The sequence below is a fragment of the Notechis scutatus genome, chromosome 5 (genome assembly GCF_049901735.1).
Source record: "Notechis scutatus isolate UNSWTSFEM ecotype Mainland chromosome 5, rNotScu1.2, whole genome shotgun sequence".
In the NCBI taxonomy this organism is placed as follows: Eukaryota; Metazoa; Chordata; class Lepidosauria; order Squamata; family Elapidae; genus Notechis; species Notechis scutatus.
Window position 1 is genome coordinate 85,237,525 of NC_142013.1, and position 19,151 is coordinate 85,256,675.

General features: G+C 38.2%; 1 protein-coding gene across 9 annotated transcripts in view; it reads left to right on the forward strand.

Moving 5' to 3' along the window:
• Positions 1–19,151, forward strand: part of LIMS1 (LIM zinc finger domain containing 1) — an 82,618-nt gene that overhangs the window by 39,968 nt on the left and 23,499 nt on the right. Inside the window, exon 1 of one of the 9 annotated variants that reach the window (XM_087967215.1) lies at positions 505–894. The exons of 4 other annotated variants lie outside the window; for them this stretch is intronic. In XM_087967215.1, coding sequence (XP_087823341.1) covers positions 788–894 — 107 coding nt within the window. In that variant the 5' untranslated portion in view covers positions 505–787. Of the gene's footprint in view, positions 1–504; positions 895–16,333; positions 16,856–19,151 lie in introns of those variants that run through there. 4 more of the 9 variants (XM_087967214.1, XM_087967212.1, XM_087967210.1 and 1 more) reach the window with 4 other exon arrangements.

The following is a 19,151-nucleotide window of genomic DNA, read 5'->3' on the forward strand; positions in this document are numbered from 1 at the left end:
GACTTGGAAATCTCTATCGGTTTCTTTGGCAGGAAACCATTTTATTTCTTTCTAGTTTCCATAGTCTCCTGAGGTCAACTTTTGATGCTGCTAAGCAGAACCAGATGACATTGACAAAGTTGTCCTCTACCCACCTCCCAATTTGGCTTCATTTTTTGTTGTTATTTTGCATTTTGAAGGAATGTTGAAGAAAAAGTTAATTTTTATCCATTCATTCCCTTTCATTATCCTTTGCTTCTATTTTAGCTGATCAGATCAATTCATTCCAAACTCAATTACACTATGCTTCAATTTTGATGGATCAGATCAATACATGCCAGACTTCAAGCTTCCGTAGATCAATAAAGTGCTCCCATGTTTCTTTTTCTTGCAATTCAAGGTAGGGTGACAGTTTAGTTGGTTGAGATTTTTGTCTGATTGTGAGAGGCAGAAGTAGAATTGAAAACATTTTGCTGCTGCTAGCTTAGCTGGTTTGCAGCAGCCTTCTAGCACAGTTAATGGCCTGATTTGCATTTGTTCTAGGTTCAAAACAGTTGCCCTCAGCTTACCCTCCGAGCATCCCTTAGATAGGAGACTTGCTGTTAAAAGGAAACGCAGTGCTCTTCTGGAGGGTGTGTACCTATGAGAAACAGGAAGCTGCTCAGCAACTGCCTGTGTAAAGTGAGTTCTAGTGCTGGTCTGTGCAGGTGTGCTAGCCACACTGCTCCACGAACTTTTCCCAAGCATCTTGGCAGCTGGGCTGCCATTCAGCAGAAACTTTTCTGAGGGGTGAACAGGAGAGAGCGGAATGACTACGTTGCAGTTGAAAGAATTATCTCATTCAGGTCTATACAGGAGAAGACGGGATCGCCCAGATAGCCTGGGTCTTCAGGAGTTACCTGAGCAGAAGCTAAGGTGAGTGGTAGGAAAAAATGTATTAATGGTTAACCGGAGCTCAGCATGTTTTATTTTGGCAATAGTTTCAGCAAAAATAATCACTACAAGTCGGCGGATTGTAAGAATGTTAGTTGCAAGACGTGCATGATCGGAAATAGTCACGAAGCAGATAATTTTGGGTGGAGTTAAGAGGAAAGAGTATTTGGAAAGCAGCTCATTAGTTTGTTCATTAACCTAAATGCTACACACGTACTAGCAAGTGACAGTACAAAGTGGCCACAGACCTTGGATTACAGTTTATTTTTCTTCACAATGTTTTAGTTTTGGGCAATATTTTAAAAATAATTCTTAGTCAGCAAAACACAGTTGCCATGAAAGAAAGACTTCCTTTAGGGAGCTGAATGGGGTTAATCTATTATTCAAAGAGGGGATTTTGTTTTTTAAAAAGATGTGTTACTTGTTAGATCATGCTCTTCTTTTTTTCTTTCTGGATTGGATATTTTTGTTGAAATGCTTCTGACAAAAGAATGCAGTAAAACCACTTACAGCGGGAAGATAACAAAAAAAAAGTAATATTTGTGATATGGGCTGGAGTCCAAAAATTGAATATCTTTTTTAATGCAATATTATTTTTTCTTCCACCAACGAATACACTCTTTTTAAAATACTGACTTTGAAAATATAGGTCAGTGAAAATCCTGTTACTTTTTAAAATGAACTCAATGTTTTAGATTTTAACTAGTGCCCTTATCTTACAATTCAAAAAGAAAGAACTCTCTGAATAAATGTTATCAAAGGCATCAATTAAAAAGAAGGCTTCTGGATGTCTGTAGAACTACAGTTTGCTCAATTCTTTACTGTCAATAATAAAATTGCAGAATTGTTTATGGTATGGAATAAAACAAAATAGCCTGTAAAAATAAAAGACACTCATTAAAAAAAACAACCCTGCCAGTTCAGAAAAAGGCTTAGAAGATAATAGCTGATTAACTGGAAGCCAAAACCACCAGCCCCTAGAAGTGAAGGGAGTTTTTTTGTAGTCAAATAAGCACCATCCACATATGAGAGATGTCACACATTTTGGGGGTTCCCAACATAGCTTAATATACAAATAGTCCTCATTTACCAACTACTCATTCAGCAACCATTTAGAGTTATGACATTGCTGTAAAAGGAGATTTACAGTTGTCCTTGAAGTTGTGGCCTTCATTGTATCCCTGCAGTCATATGGTCACAATTTGGTTGCTTGGTAACCAACATGTATTGACAGTCCATTGACTTCACTTTCTCTCAGCTTACTCTCCTTCACAGGGTTCTTGTATAGATAAAATGAAGAGAGAACTAGAGGAAAAAAAGTAGGATTTAATTCTAATAAGTGAATAAATAATGATAGGCAATCCAGGAGCCTTGAAACATGATAGATTCAGTTCTTCTTCAGACTCAATCAGATTGGTCAGTGGCAAAGAATTATGGGAAGTGGCATTCCGGGGTTACTGTCTTGTGTTAGACATATAAGAAAGACCCAGGTTCAAATTATCACTCAGCATAATATCATAAGATTTGCTATTTGTCAGTTTTATCTTTATTTTTTAGAGGAGAATAATAATGATGATTTTGCCAACCCAAACTCTTTAAAGAAATGGTGGGAAATATATAGCTTACATGGGAATTTAGATAAGCTTACTTGTATTTTGTGATTAATATTAAATCAATTTTCAAAGCTGTTTTTCATTATGAATTGGTTTTTATTGCTCTCTTCTTTGGGTTTGTTTTTAAAAATGAATTACTGTAGAAATGGAACATATTACAACGTTGTGTGTATTTCAAAAATTAGAATAAGAATGATGTTACAGGTTTTTGGGGGACATTGATGTGAACTCTCAGATTTTATATTCAGGTCAACATTTAAGTATTTAATAAAATACTTGTGGTGCATCTTGGAAATATTCTGCAGTTGCATTGATTATCTTTTCATTTCAGTTAGTGTTTTGGGGAAAAGATTACCGGTAAGTTTATTCATAAAACTTGTGATTCCTTTTAGCTATGATTTTCCCTTAAATTCAACAGTCTACCTTCTTTGAGATACATTGCATCCTAATTACAAAGTAATACATTTATAAATAAACATGTGCAATTAACTATGTGCAGTTCAGGAAACTTCTGTTAAAACTGTATTACAAGCAGTTCATGCAAATTGGCATGCTAACAGAGTTGGCTGCCAAAGTGTACAGGTGAAACTCGAAAAATTAGAATATCGTGCAAAAGTTCATTTATTTCAGTAATGCAACTTAAAAGGTGAAACTAATATATGAGATATACTCATTACATGCAAAGCAAGATAGTTCAAGCCGTGATTTGTCATAATTGTGATGATTATGGCTTACAGCTCATGAAAACCCCAAATCCACAATCTCAGAAAATTAGAATATTGTGAAAAGGTTCAATATTCTAGGCTCAAAGTGTCCCACTCTAATCAGCTAATTAAGCCATAACACCTGCAAAGGGTTCCTGAGCCTTTAAATGGTCTCTCAGTCTGGTTCAGTAGGAAGCACAATCATGGGAAAGACTGCTGACCTGACAGTTGTGCAGAAAACCATCATTGACACCCTCCATAAGGAGGGAAAGCCTCAAAAGGTAATTGCAAAAGAAGTTGGATGTTCCCAAAGTGCTGTATCAAAGCACATTAATAGAAAGTTATGTGGAAGGGAAAAGTGTGGAAGAAAAAGGTGCACAAGCAGCAGGGATGACTGCAGTCTGGAGAGGATTGTCAGGAAAAGGCCATTCAAAAGTGTTGGGGACTTTCACAAGGAGTGGACTGAGGCTGGCGTCAGTGCATCAAGAGCCACCACACACAGACGGATCCTGGACATGGGCTTCAAATGTCATATTCCTCTTGTCAAGCCACTCCTAAAAAACAAACAATGTCAGAAGCATCTTATCTGGGCTAAAGAAAAACAGAACTGGTCTGTTGCTCAGTGGTCCAAAGTCCTCTTTTCTGATGAGAACAACTTTTGCATCTCATTTGGAAACCAAGGACCCAGAGTCTGGAGGAAGAATGGAGAGGCACACACTGCAAGATGCTTGAAGTCCACAGTCTGTGTTGATTTGGGGAGCCATGTCATCTGCTGGTGTTGGTCCACTGTGCTTCATTAAGTCCAGGGTCAACGCAGCCGACTACCAGGAGATTTTGGAGCACTTCATGTTTCCTTCCACAGACGAGCTTTATGGGGATGCTGACTTCATTTTCCAGCAGGACTTGGCACCTGCCCACACCTGCCAAAAGCACCAAATCCTGGTTCAATGACTGTGGGATTACTGTGCTTGATTGGGCAGCAAACTCACCTGAACCCCATAGAGAATCTATGGGGCATTGCCAAGAGAAAGATGAGAGACATGAGACTGAACAATGCAGAAGAGCTGAAGGCCGCTATTGAAGCATCCTGGTCTTCCTTAACTCCTCAGCAGTGCCACAGGCTGATAGCTTCCATGCCATGCCGCATTGAGGCAGTAATTGCTGCAAAAGGGACCCAAACCAAGTACTGAGTACATATGCATGCTTCTACTTTTCAGAGGTCCAATATTGTTCTATGTACAATCCTTGTTTTATTGATTGCATGTAATATTCTAATTTTCTGAGATTGTGGATTTGGGGTGTTCATGAGCTGTAAGCCATAATCATCACAATTATGACAAATCACGGCTTGAACTATCTTGCTTTGCATGTAATGAGTCTATCTCACATATTAGTTTCACCTTTTAAGTTGCATAACTGAAATAAATGAACTTTTAGGCTTTATGGCTGCACATTGAGAAATTGCTCTATGCTGAATACAGCCCACAGTAGTGTTCCTTTCGGTGTATACAGTAAATTCAGAGTTTTGGGTCATTCTTCAGGAAAGCCACAGTTTGGGTGAGGTTGTTTCTTAAAGAAAACTTTGATAAAGGCCTAACTATGGTGTAGGGTTTATCTCTTAAAAAGGATGGATGGATGGATAGATGAAGGATGATAGATAGATAGATAGATGGATAGATGGATGGATAGATAGATAGATAGATAGATAGATATATAGATAGATAGATAGATAGATAGATAGATAGATAGATAGATAGAAGACAAACAAACAGATAGATAGATTCCACTGTATTTTTCCTCCTCCCCCTACTTTAAAAATGCCTTTCTGATGCAAATTGAATGATCGCACTTGAAGTTCAATACAAGTTGCCACTAGCTTTGGAGTTAAGACGATTTCAATGTAGCCTGTTATTAGGATATGAATTACAGTTGTGCCTTTAGGCCTTATCTGAGAGCAGGAAACCACTATTTTGGAAGGGGTGTGTATGCATATGTGCAGACAGATATTCTAAGAGAGAGAGAGTCTTACAAAAATAGACGTTTCTGATGTGGCCTTTTCAATTTCTCTTTTAAAAACACTAACAGTGCCTGCTTTTTTCCTTGTATTACTGACATTCACTTTTGATTTATGTGGTTGCAAAGCCTGATTATATTTATTATATTTCTATTGCTCAAAGGCTTGAGTAAATGTAGGGCATCACAGCCCTTCCTCCCGTGTCCTCCCCTTACTTGTCCTTGTCTTTACCCTTAGCATGTTGTTTAATCATCATCTTTAAAAATGCCTTCAGAGTTACTCACTAGACTGGCCCCAGAGTCTGCGTACAGTAGAAGAAATTGCACTCTCTGATATGACTGGCTGCCGTGCCAGCAGCAGATCCTCCAGCCACGCTGAGTTTGGTCACTTATGATGGGAAAAGTGTGCAGGAGGTAACACATCCTCCTTTCAGATGGAAGAACAAGTATGTGGCAACAATACCTTGAGTGAAACTGGCTTATCTCTCCCGTGCAGCACATTTTATGGCCTATGCACCTTTAAGAAAAAGCCAAGGGTGATTGATAGATTGACCCAAAGAAGTTTTTGAATATGAAGTTAGAAAAAAATGCATGAAGAGATGCCTGAGAGTCTACATATATTATAATTCTGAAGTGCTATTCTGATCCTGGAAGCAACTGCATTTTAGATTCAGATTTTGAATTTTAAACAATTTCATGCAGTTGTTAGGTCATTAGATTAAGAAAAACAAAATCAAACCCTATTAATTCTCAACTTGCTGTTCTCTTCATAGAAAATGAATGTAAATTAAGCACACAGAGTTTTGTTCTGTTTTTAGTTTGTGACCAAGAAATTTGATTTCATTTACAGATAAACTGACATCTTTCTTTTGTGATCAACTGATAAGGGAGTACTGTATGGTGTAGCATGGGGAAGGAAGTGACATAAGGGAGGAACTACAGCTCAAAGGAATATTGTTTGTATCTTTTTTTATATGCAGGATTTCTCTGATTTAATTCCTAGCATCTCTAGTTGTGAAAATTAGATGGCAGTTGATTTGAAGACTTCTTGAAACTTTAGAGAGTTGTGACCTCAGCTACATGAACAAATAAAAATCTAATCTGAAAGAAAGCTAATTTACAGATTAGCATTTCCCTGGCAAATAATTCCCAAACAAACTAGGACTTTCTGTGTAAGTGTAAATCGATATAGAAACCTAGTTTAGGCTTGTTTTAGCTGGTTCAGGTTAACATTTCTTCTTCCACAATATTAAGAAATTCTAAGATTTTTTTTCCCCTTTCTTTGCTTTTATTCATATTTTTTGTCATTCCTTTTTTTAAAAAAAAAAAAAAAACCCATTTTAGGCAAGCAGTAGCAAGCTTGGTCATTTCCTGATGTTCACAATTCCATTGACCATATTTGCTTGGATTAATGTGAAAACCAGCAGTTTATTTCCTTAGTAAGGGAAAAGATTTTCCAATAGATTCTTGCAAAACATACTATACAGCCATCTAATTAAATGATGCCTTTAAATGATGAAATAGGTTTTTATGCATTCTGTCAGATGAGAACTTAAACTAAGCTATTTGTACTTGGCTTATTAGATATTCATATATGGCTGTTTATATTGACTTCAATAGGAAAACCATTTTTAAATGTATTTCAATATTTTCTTGTATATTGTTTGGGAGAGATTCTGCCTACTAGAAACTAAACAACATTTCATTTCGAATCAAATCACCCTTCATTTTATGCTGCTACAGAATTGGCCTTGTCCTAAGTTTCCATATTAATCAAAAACCTTAGATGAAAATGGTAATTTCTGAATAGGTTCATGTTGGAAAAGGCAGTCTACAAAATGTTGAGACATGCTGGGATTTTATCAGTAAGCGCACGCATTTTGAATTTATGATCCCAAACAAATTGGATGCTAGTATAATTAATTTAAGAGCAGTGCAAAGTCCATATCCTATGTGAAGCTTTTAGTGCCTTCTGTAGGCCTCTAAGCTTCTGTGATGAGTCACATAGAACAGGTTGCCAAGGTTTATACCAAAGGTGGGGAACCATGGTCCCTTTATGCCTTGTGGACTTTATCTCCCACAATTCCTGAGCCAGCCATAGATAGAATAGAATACAATGCAGCAAAGATACCATTAGTAATAGAGAAGTAAAAGGCACTATTTTGCCAAGACCTCTAAACATCCAGGAGCACAATATTCTGAAAAATGTTCCAATTAGCTTAGATGTAATTCCTAAATATTGTTGTTTTTAAGTTACAGTTACACTGTATATTGCTATGCCTGGTGTGTGTGTGTGTGTAGAGAGAGAGAGGCAGAGGCAGAGATCCTGTATACTTCAGTGTTTTGTACACATCCCCAGTGTCCTTGAAAAAAGTTTGTTTAATAAATCCACTCTCTCAACATTGCTTAAACAACTACTGAAACCTCTTATCAGTTATCTGCTGAATATAAATTAACCTTGGCTAGTCTTGGCTGTTTATATTCTGTTCTAGTAAACAGTGAGTTTTCCCAGCATGCTGAAATGGAACCCTTGTCCTTTCAAGAATTTTAAAACACGGAGCACATTATTGCTTTTACAACTCATGCCATATCATTGGTATAAGCAACATACTACAGCAAAAGCCTGGTAACTCTTCTCAGCATTGTTATTTTGAGCATTATTTGCAGCAAAGGTGAGTCAGTTTGGTCTAGTGCAGGGGTGTCAAACTGGCATCCCATGGGCCGGAGGTGTCACACGTAGACCATGCCCACCCCAGCTCCACGAATGGGAAAAACATTGCGAAATGTCATGTGATGCTAGCGTGACATGCCGAGTTTGACATCTGTAGTCTAGTGGCTAATCTGGCAAAGAAAGGCTAGAAAGAAGGAGACCATGAGTTCAAGTCCTATTAAAGTCAGCTGGGTGACTGGATCAATGACTCTCAGGCTCAGCCCAACTCAATTCACAAGGTTGTGGTTGGAGGGAAAACAAACAACAAGCCACATAGGAAGAGGAAGGTGTGTTAGATATGCTCAGTGCCTTGGTTAGTTACAAAAATAATAAAGGCAGGATACAAATAAATAAATAAAATGTAGTGGTTTGACTTTAAAGCTTATGATCAAGTGTCTCATGTAGTGCATTAGAGTAGGGTTTTATTTAAAAGCTTCCATGAATAACAAGATCTTAAGCATTTCCAAGATTTCATCTCATACACTGCTTATGAAGATATAGTTTACATTTATTTTAAATCACATTCATTTAAAAATCCCCTGAATGTCATGGAATAAACTAAGTTGGAATCTCTTTCTCTGATTAACTGGAAGACAGGGAGATTCTCTGGAGGAAAACTCAGAGAAAGTTCTATTTAATTGCAATATACTGTATTTACAAAATCATAATTGGCTAATATAATTGCATAAATGACATAGATTATGTAACATGCATCAGTTGTGTTGTGACATGTCTGACACAAATTACAATATGTAGTTTGCCTGATGACATGGTATCTGGAACCTAATAATTTGAATACTGTACTTGTGCATGATATATGACATTTTTTTCAGAGTAATGCACAATAAGTACTCCAAATATGAGTGATGGGGCAAACACAACAAACCTTCAGCCTTCTTTTTTGTAGTCATAGTTATTTGAAAAGTTTTACCTTTTAGCTCACTTTTGGATGCATAGAGAAAAAAAGCATGTTTTCAGCCCAGTCCTAAACATTATAATCATTATCATGGATTCATTTTTCTGATAAGCCGATGTAGAAAGAAGATGCACAATATGATTTTATCCATGTCCACTCAGACATAAATCTGCTATACACAGTGGGACTTACTTTCTAGTAAGTATATTGTTGCAAATGGGGATTCTTTTCCATTAAGTGGGTATACAATTGTATTCTCAACAGACTGGATCAAACTTGGTCATACTTGGAAGCCTATTTAAACCTGTGGAGTTTGTTAATCAGAACTAATTAATAACTTACTGAATTTAATACAACCTGTCCTCATTATTTGCAGATTCTGTACTTGCAAATTCAACTACTCACTAATATTTATTTATACCACAAAATCCATACTTGCAGTGTTTTTGTGGTTATTCATAGATAGGCAGAGTGATAAAAACTTTGAATTCCCAGCTGATATTTTCAGTATTTGCTAATTCATTGTTCACCACGATTTTATTGCACATAACTAAAGCAAATAATGGGAATTGAGTGTACACCTAAGCTAGATATCATTAATTGGAACCAGACTGAGATATAATCAAACAGTTTTATAGGGAGTCCTTGACTTATGACCAGAATTTCCATTGGCAAACAGTGCAGTTCTTACGTGAGTTGTATTGTATTCCCTTTTTTTGCCATGGTTGTTAAGCAAATCACTACAGTTGTTAAGTGAATCATGTGGTCATTAAGCAAATCCAGCTTCCCCCGTTGATTTGCTTTTTGGAAGTCAGCTGGGAAGATTGCAAATGATCCCAGTGTGCTGAAACCATTCTAAATACATGCTGGTTGCTAAATGCCCAAATTTTGATCAAATGACTATGGAAATGTTGTGGCAGTCATAAGTACGAGGACCAGTTTTAAGTCCTTTTTTCCCAGTGCCGTTGTAATTTAAAAAAAAAAACGGTTTTTCAAATGCTTGTAAATTGAGGACTACCTGTATATTCTCCCTCTCTCTGTAAGTAAACACTATAAGATTTGTAGCATATTAAAGTTGGGCCCATTTTGATGGCATATGCTACATGTATCTGGTAGATTTGCCCATCTTTAATATGCTACAAGTTTATTTGGCAGCGCTCTTCCTCTATGAAAAAAAAAAAACAGCTGTCAGACAGTCTGTGATATTGTAATTACATTTCAAATCCATGATTGTCACATGCCTTGTTGAAATATTGTTTTACATTGACTTAATTAATTATTCAGACAGTAGAGTTGTGATTTTACAAATAGTTTTGATAGGCTAGAAGTAGATTAAGGTGGAAATAGCTCCTCTATCATTATCTTCATATACTACACCTGCTAAAGTATTATTATTTAATTTTCATGATAGATAGATAGATACCGTGTTTCTCATAAAATAAGGCCGGGTCTTATATTTTTTTGAGCCCTGAAAAAACAGCTAGGCTGTCTTTTCGGGGGTGACTTAATCCCCCCCCTTGCATCCTCATCTAGAGCGCCCCATGGGCAGCCTCACCACCAGCCACTCCTAACAGGTGATCATGGCGAAGTGCAGAGAGCTCCCTACTCCCACCAAACACCTTTGCTGCAGACCCAAGACCTTTGGCACCCGCCGCTGTTGCTTTCCCTTCTGCCCATTCTGCCGCCACGTTTGGAGCTGCCGCTTCCATGTTTGGAGTGCTGCTGCCATTTGGAGTGCTGCCACCATTTGGAGCACCGCTGCCACATTTGGAGCTGCCGCTTCCGTGTTTGGAGTGCCGTTGCCATTTGGAGTGCCGCCACCATTTGGAGCACCACCACCTGTCATGTTTGGAGCTGCCACTTCCGCGTTTGGAGCTGCCGCCGTGTTTGGAGTGGCGGTGGCGCTCCAAATGGCAGTGGTGCTCCAAACAGCGGCAGTGCTCCAAACGCGGAAGCGGAAACGGCAGCTCCAAACGCGGCGGCAGCTCCAAATGCGGACATGGCAACTCCAAACAGCAGCAGTGCTCCAAACAGCAGCAGCGCTCCAAATGTGGAAGCGGCAGCTCCAAACGCAGCGGCAGCTCCAAATGCAGAGCAGCTCCAAATGCAGAAGCAGCAGCTCAACGGCAGCGGTGCGCCAAACAGCAGTGGTGCTCCAAACGTGGAAGTGGCAGCTCCCAAACGCGGCGGCGGCATGGGCAGAAGGGAAATCAACAGCGGCGGGCGCTGAAGGTCTTGGGTCTGCCGCAAAGGTGCTTGGCAGGAGTAGGGAGCTCTCCGCGCTCTGCCATGATCGCCCATTAGGAGCAGCTGGTGGTGAGGAATTGCTGCCCGTGGGCGCTCCTAACAGCAAGTCCCCCCTTCCCCCATTTTGCATGTTTTAAAATAGGCCTAAATTTGGGGGGGGGGCTTAATTTCATTTTATGCCTAGAAAACATGCTGGGTCTTCCTATTGGGGGAGGTCGTATTGTTGGAGAAACACGGTAGATGGATGGATGGATGGATGGATGGATGGATGGATAGATGATAGATAGATAGATAGATAGATAGATAGATAGATAGATAGATAGATAGATAGATAGATAGATATAGATATAGCAACTTGTTTACAAAGAGAAATCTAAGAGTTCTTGCATTCTGTTTAGCAAAGCAATCAAATCAATATTGCCCTTTCCATTTTTGATGAAGGTCAGTCCTTCAGTGTGGTACCTCCAATGGAGTCGTTACTATAATAAGAATGTAATATCGAGCCAGAAAGTCTGGTGTTGACATTTACTCCAACCTTACAAGGAGCATGAAGGACATATGAGAAGTCTCATGGCAAGCTTCACCTAGATTAATCAAGGTTTTAATTATAGTACCAAATGAAATGTTCAGTTCATTCACTGTCTTAACATTAGAAGTTTCTTGTTTTAAGGTAATTTTTGAAAAAAAAATTATAGTAATTATGCTATGATGGAAATGCAGCTTAATACTTTAAAAGCTTCTGATTAAAAGAAGTGTCCAAGTATTTGTGTATCCAACTTTCACTGTAGCATGAAAGTTTAAATTGCAGCTCAGTGAACTGAGTAAATTAAATCAATGAACTGAAATGGGTTCTGTCAAATTCCCTGTATCATGTGCCTCGTCTTGTGCCTTGATTCCTAAGCAAAATTGTAATAGAATAACATGAAATATTAAATATACACAAGAACTGAAACAGAAAAAACTATTATTCATTATAGCATACTTTTTATTTTTTTCTGTAGTATTTAAAGAGATCTTGATATTGTTTTGATTTATTCTTGAAATAATTCTATGGCTGAGTTCACATATAGTATTAAATATGGATTTTTAATTATGTGACTAGATTCACACATAATGTTACACCATAATTTCAAGGATCACAAGCTGAAAACAAGCAACCCATCTTAGAGTTAAACATCCTATAAGCTGAAAATAAATACATCACATTAGCCTATAGAAGAGCATTAGGTATAAATCAGCCCAATATGAAGTTTAAGCTGATTTTGTGTCAAGATTAGGAATTTGAAGTACAGTCCATGATTACTACAACTTACAGTTCCCAAACATATCTATTTAATAATAAATCTCCCTGAATTACATTCGAAGAAAAGTTCACAGCATGAATTTCAGAAACTGTTCAATGCTAGTTGCAAATTTTTAAAATGTGGGCCATGTAGCATAAATCATTTCCCTAGTTGCTTGTGGAAAATATTGGCAACGATGAACATATTTCATTTTTTAAACCAAAGGAAGTTGTCTTTTGTTATTTGTTCTCTTTCTGCCTGAAATGCTGAAGAGACATGCACAAGTAGGTGACTAACAACGTCTGAGGCTTTAGTTGCATGATTGCCATATTCTTAAATATTTTATCCTTTAATGGTAAAGGATGTGTGTACCACTGTACGGTTCTGTAAAAAATGCATACATAAGCCATAGTTTTAAAAAGCTTTACTGTTAAGAAATAAGAGTGAAATCTCTAAATTTTACTGCTCTCACAAGCTCTTCCAACTGCTTTCCACTGCTTCAGTTAAAAAAATGTTAAAATACATTGATGGATAATTGCAATGCTGAAAGGGCACAATGCTTATTCAACATATTTTCCATACCAATGCATCCAAACATCACACCCATTAAATCAGTACTTGCTAAGTTTTCTTTCATTATCCAAAACTGCTTTGACAGAAAGTCCTTTTTATCCAATGTAGGTTAAACAGTTTAAATTAATTTAAATGTGCTCCTGTTATTGGTTAATGGATTCATGTGTCAATACCCAAAGGAAAACTACTGTTGCCCAATTTGAGGTAATTATCCAGGTTTGGGAAGCACTGCATTAAGTGATAGTAAATATTACTCAAATTCAAGAAGAAAGGCCAATTTATGGATAAACCATACATAATAAGAATTATGCTATTTAAAATCTACTTGGGGCTGCAAGTTCTCTTTCTCAAGAAAAAGACATGTTTATTCAAGAAACAGATTACCACTGAAAGAGAGAAATCTTCTGAGGCTATTCTGTTAAAAATGGGACCTTTAAGGCAAATTGCCTTCCGGGGAATTCAGAACATGGAGATGTAGTTGACCAAAAATATACTACTAAAATATCAGCAGCATATACTATTAAAACTGTATACTATATACTATTAAAACTGTTTGATTGTTTGTAACCTTCAGTTGGGCAAAAAGTGCATCATAGGACAACAGTAGGTTAACCTATAGAATGAACACAAAATCTGGGTTTTACTACTCCATTGGAATTGAAACTTGGCAACATTGTGGTTGCTTCAGCATCACTGCACTGTCGTATTGCCATGATTGGCTGAAATCATGTGATCACCATGAGTGTCTCCTTCGTCATCTTTTCCACCTTCCTCTGACCCCTGCGCCCACTCATCTGGCACCAATGCCCAACAGGAGAATGGAAATTGGCTGCCTTGGAACTGAGGCTGAAATTCGACATATCTCAACAGCAGTTGAAGGAAGGACGAGGGAGTAACTTTTTAGAGAACATGATGGCCTGGCAACTTTAGAGGGTCCTGGATGAAATGGATTATCTGGACCCCTTCCGGTCAGGATTCAGGCCTGGTTATGGGACAGAAACGACATTGGTTGTACTTGTTGAGGATCTTTGGCAAGAGCAGGATGGAGGTGGTGCAACCATCCTCACTCTACTTGACCTCTCAGTGGCCTTCAATACCTTCAATCATGGGGTTGGCTACAAGGCTGGGATTGAGTGGCATAGTCTTGCACTGGTTCAGCTCCTTTTTTTCAAGGCAGGTTCCAATTAGTGTTAATAGGGAGTGAGAGGTCCTGCCCTAGCCGCTATCTTGTCCTGTGCCACAGAGCTCGGTACTCTCTCCACTCCTTTTTAATATCTACATGAAGCCGCTGGGTGAGATCATCCATGGGTTGAGGTATCATCAGCATGCAGCTTTATAGTTCTACCCCTGATGATCCAAGTGATGCTGTGGCTGCCCTCTTGCTGGCAAGGAAGGTTGAAAACCACTAGAGTAAGTCTCCCCTACCTAAGCACCCTCCCTGAGCCTTGCTGCATCTTCCTCACACCTTTGAGCAGCCCCTACACATTCATTGCATGCCCCTTGCAGCCCCTCTTGGTGTTTCCCTCATGCCCCCCCTTCACCTGGACACCAACTTGCTTCCTGCCAACTTGCTTGCAAGCCACCTAGGACTTGTCAACTTCCTGTCAGCTTCTCCACTGACTTGGTTGTGAGAAGCTGGCAGAAAGTTGTGTTACTTAACAACCAGCAACAGCAGGATTGTAGTTGCACATTTTTTATTTTTTAAATATTTTTATTATGTATTTTCCTTAATATACTTAACAGTTCCAATTATACAACATCGTTGTGTACTGGTTATATCAAATCCCTCCCCCATCATATTATACATCCTAGTAAAACTATCATACAGTATAATCTCTACATCATGTTATACATCCTGATTATAACTATTATTTGCTTATGTCTACCATAATACACTGTTACAATTCTCATTTTGTGTATTTCATACTATATTCACATACAATTCAATAATAATATTTCTTACAATGTTTATTCTTACATATTCCGCTATCACTGTATATATTTGTATTTTGTTAATCTTTCCTTATTTAACACTAATCTCTGCATCTATTATTTATCCAATTATACAATATGTCCCATGTTAGGTAGTACTCTGATTCCTCTTTATCCTTGAGTTCCATTGTAAGTCTGTCCAGTTTGGCACATTCTAATAATATTTTTTATTACTTCCTCCTCCATGGGAATCCTTTCACTTTTCCAGTGTTGTGCGTATAAGATTCTAGCTGCAGTTATTATATGTATGATTAAATTATACCCTATGACTATTATTAAGTGTTGTAGCTTATGATTCTTGACTCTTGATGAATGTATCTTTTCTTTTATGTACACTGCGAGCATATGCACAAAGACAAATTCCTTGTGTGTCCAATCACACTTGGCCAATAAAGAATTCCACTCTACTCTATTCTAAATATGTGGGCCTTTTATTGTATTTTCATCACTTTACAAAAAGAAATTCTGGTCCCAATTGCCATTGTAACTCGAGGACTACCTGTATTTATGAAATTTCAAGTCCTACAGTAACTGGTGTATAAACAGTCGAGCAGATAGAAATACTCAGGCTTTATGGGCCTGTAGAGACTTCTGTGATAATAAAACAATGAAGTAATAGTTGGGTATTCTGGTTTCACACACTCGTAATCATACTCCTTAACCTATTTTTTCATGTCCTTGGTATTCCTCAATTCTTCTATCTGTACCTCCTTTGTACTTTATGCTACCATCTGTATCTTTTTATGAATTTCTGTTTAATCTGAGATATTCATGCCTGGAGTTAGGTCTGCTATAAAAATTGTTTTCCAAAAACATGCTGTTCCTGTTGAAACATTCCCAACTCAAGTATCTTCGCACAAATACATTATAGTAAACAAGAACCATTCCTACAGAAACTTAGCATGATCTGGTGACCTTTGTTAAAAGATACCATCAATAGGAAATGACTGCTTTGAACCTCATCTAAAAGTTCATTAAGACAGAAACTCATTGGATTAGTTTAGGAGGATTGTATGATGCTGGTAGTGGTATTGCTGATTTGCAAAAGAGTTTCTTAGAAAAAATGCCATAGTGTTATTCTTACTGTTATTGTCATGAAAATACTTCTTTCATATAAAAAGGCATCCTATGGTGATACTATGTTCATGTATCTAATTGCCTAATGTTGCTAAGGTGTTAAAACAGAAAAGATGCAACCTTAGATTCATGTGTTCTCTAGTCAATGGGAGATGGAGAATTTGCAAAGAGTAAAGCCAATTTTCCTGAATGTGGTTTTCCTAACACAGTATTTCCTTCTAATCTTTGCAAAGGCGTTAGCAGTCCTGATATAAATATAAAAGGCATGCCAGCATACTGGAGTAAGTTTTTCCACATTAAACAGTCAGTGACAACTAGCATGCCCAGGCTTACATTTTCTCTAATAGCATTGCCTTAGTCTAACTCTTGCTAATAGCAGTAAGTAGAAAAGATCATCTGTTCTGTGTAAATTGCTCTTACTACCTTCCAATGGAATTTGCTGCTTGGTTATTCTGACATCCCTAACCTCACAGTGACATTCAAACTGTTCTGTAACTGAACTTTTAACTTGAAGCTCTTCAAACTGCACACAGCTCGATCCAGTTCTTAGGGCTTGTTCCTCTCCTTATTCCTACCTTCAGTGGTTTCTTCAGAGCTCTCTGCTCCAGTTGTTTTTCAAACAGTTGCAAATTAAGAATGGAATTCCAAAGCAGAGGAGATTCCTGTGCAATTCCAGAGAATGAAGAATTATCCAACATTCCTCAAACTGCCCAGGATAACTATGTGAACGAGGGCGAAAGAGCCATGTCAAAATTGCAGCGCAGGCATAGTGATGTAAAAGTATACAAAGAAATATGTGACTTCTATGCAAAATTGTAAGTTTACCTTCTCGGTTGATCTGGGACCTAGGCTACTCGTGTTTCTTCAAGCATAGTTTTGATTGATGTTCATGTGACTGAGTGATATAGCATGACCCAGTACAAGATGTTGTGGAGGTTTTGTATATTAATCTGGGTGTTGTATGTACTGTATTTTGTAATATGTGTATTTGTTTGTATTTGTGTATTTGTTCCAGAGATAACTTCCTTTATTGGACTCCTAATGTCCTCTTTGGGTGTATTACAGTCTACATATGAAGTGGCAATAGTCTATCTCATATATAGTATGAAATACTTGTCTGCAATTAAAATACGTTTTCTAAAATCCACTGAAAATTCCTTATTTGGACTAACTAGTGTACAAGTAGCTGTGCATCATAATCCTTTACGCAAAGAGAAAATGTATTTTCATATGGCTCATTTCCTAGTAAATATGTACCACATTGAATCCTGGCATAAAAATCCTATACATAGCTAGTTTGAAATGTTGGACTGTTTCCAGGGAAGTATATATAGGATTGTTTTTTAAATGGCAATCCAGGCTACTTTTAGCAGAATATAAATTCCATTGATCATAGTGAACTTTATCTCGGGGGGGGGGGGGGACCTCTTAATAGCACATGCTACATATTTCAGACTTTCACAACAATATTGCAGTCAAAGTTTAATTTGAAGGAATTTTACATTGCAAAAATGGGAGGAAGATGCCGGTGTGCATTCCACTTCATGAGTATTATAGAGAGATTGTTTTGGAAATGCTGGCAAAATTCAGTGGCATCTGAAAATAAGCTATTCTGCAGCTGTCTCAATCCTGTATGGTAATACTGCGGTTACTATCCAGTGTACTTCACTTAATGCCGAATGTGAGACTTGCAGTTTCTTAAATTACAAACTGTTTTAAGCGTAGATCCTCCATTGCAAGCATTACGTGTTGTTCTGTAGTTAGAAGCAAAGTGTTTTATTATGGATTCTAATCTATGTTAAGATAACATTAGAACGCTTGGCACTTCCCAAATTATTTATCTGTGTTTGCAGTGAGTGGAAACTGACTGGAGTATTCTTCTAAAATGTTAAGAATAGCTTGTACAGTCATCACACAGGGATGTGGAAAAATTCAGATAGCTTTTTTGGCACAATCAAAATCTACTTAAACATTTTTTTAATGTTTTAGATCAGATACTTAGGATGGCATAGGCTCAAAAGAATTTCAAATTATTCCACATGTGACAATTTTCTTACAGTTTGATCAGTTGTATCAGATGTGCTACATGCACTGAGATGTGAGAATTTGAATTTCTTTATGCAATTCATAAAAATATGCTGGAGAAAGCTACAAAATATGGACAAAGGATGCATAGCAATGGATATTCTGATAAAATACCTGTGCATACGATTTTCTAATTTGTTCCTGCATCTTTTACACTGAGGAAAAGGGTGAGCTAGATATGTGTCATACCGCAAACAACTCAAACACTGATGCATCATTTGGATAGATTATTATCTCAATACCTATCCTACACAGCATGTTTAAATCAAAACTACCATAATCAGTGAGTACCCTTCTGTGATTACCCCATGCCACTGAGGAAAAGCACAGAGAGGCAGAAATGTGAGATCTCTAGGCCATACACATCTTTTGGTATGACTACTGATCCATAAAATGAGGACCCAGATTGTTGGGGGCAATATGTTGACTCTAAACCAGTGGCCCCCAACCTTTTTTGTGCCACGGCCCAGTACCGGCATCACAAAATCATCCGCGGCCCAGTACCAGCATCAGCACGCATGGCAAGGCGAGCCAAGCGACCGGCCAGCCAGCCGTCCCCGCTTCTCCCCGCCACCTTCAACTCCTCCTTTGTACCTGTGTCTATGGGCTTCGGCGGCTGGGACGGTCGCTCGGCTCGCCTTGCCATGGGTGCTGAAAGAATCCTCGCACCTTAGTTTTGTTCGAAGCCGCCCCCTTCGATGAAACTAAGGTGCGAGGATTCTTTCAGCACCCAAATGCTGCTTTCTACCCAGAAAAGCTCACCAGAAGCACTTTTTCATCAAAACAAGATGGCGCCCAGCAAACCGGCGGCCCGGTAGAAATTGTCCCACGGACCGGTACCGGTCCGGGGACCGGTGGTTGGGGACCCCTGCTCTAAACTGCTTAGAGGGCTGTAAAACACTATAAAGGATTTCTATAAGAACTGAATTTCCCATTGACTCCTTCTCTCCTTCAGCTGCTTAGTCTGCCTTTGCTACCAACATCTGATTTCTCAAATAGGAACCAGTGCTAACTGAAAATGGGGCT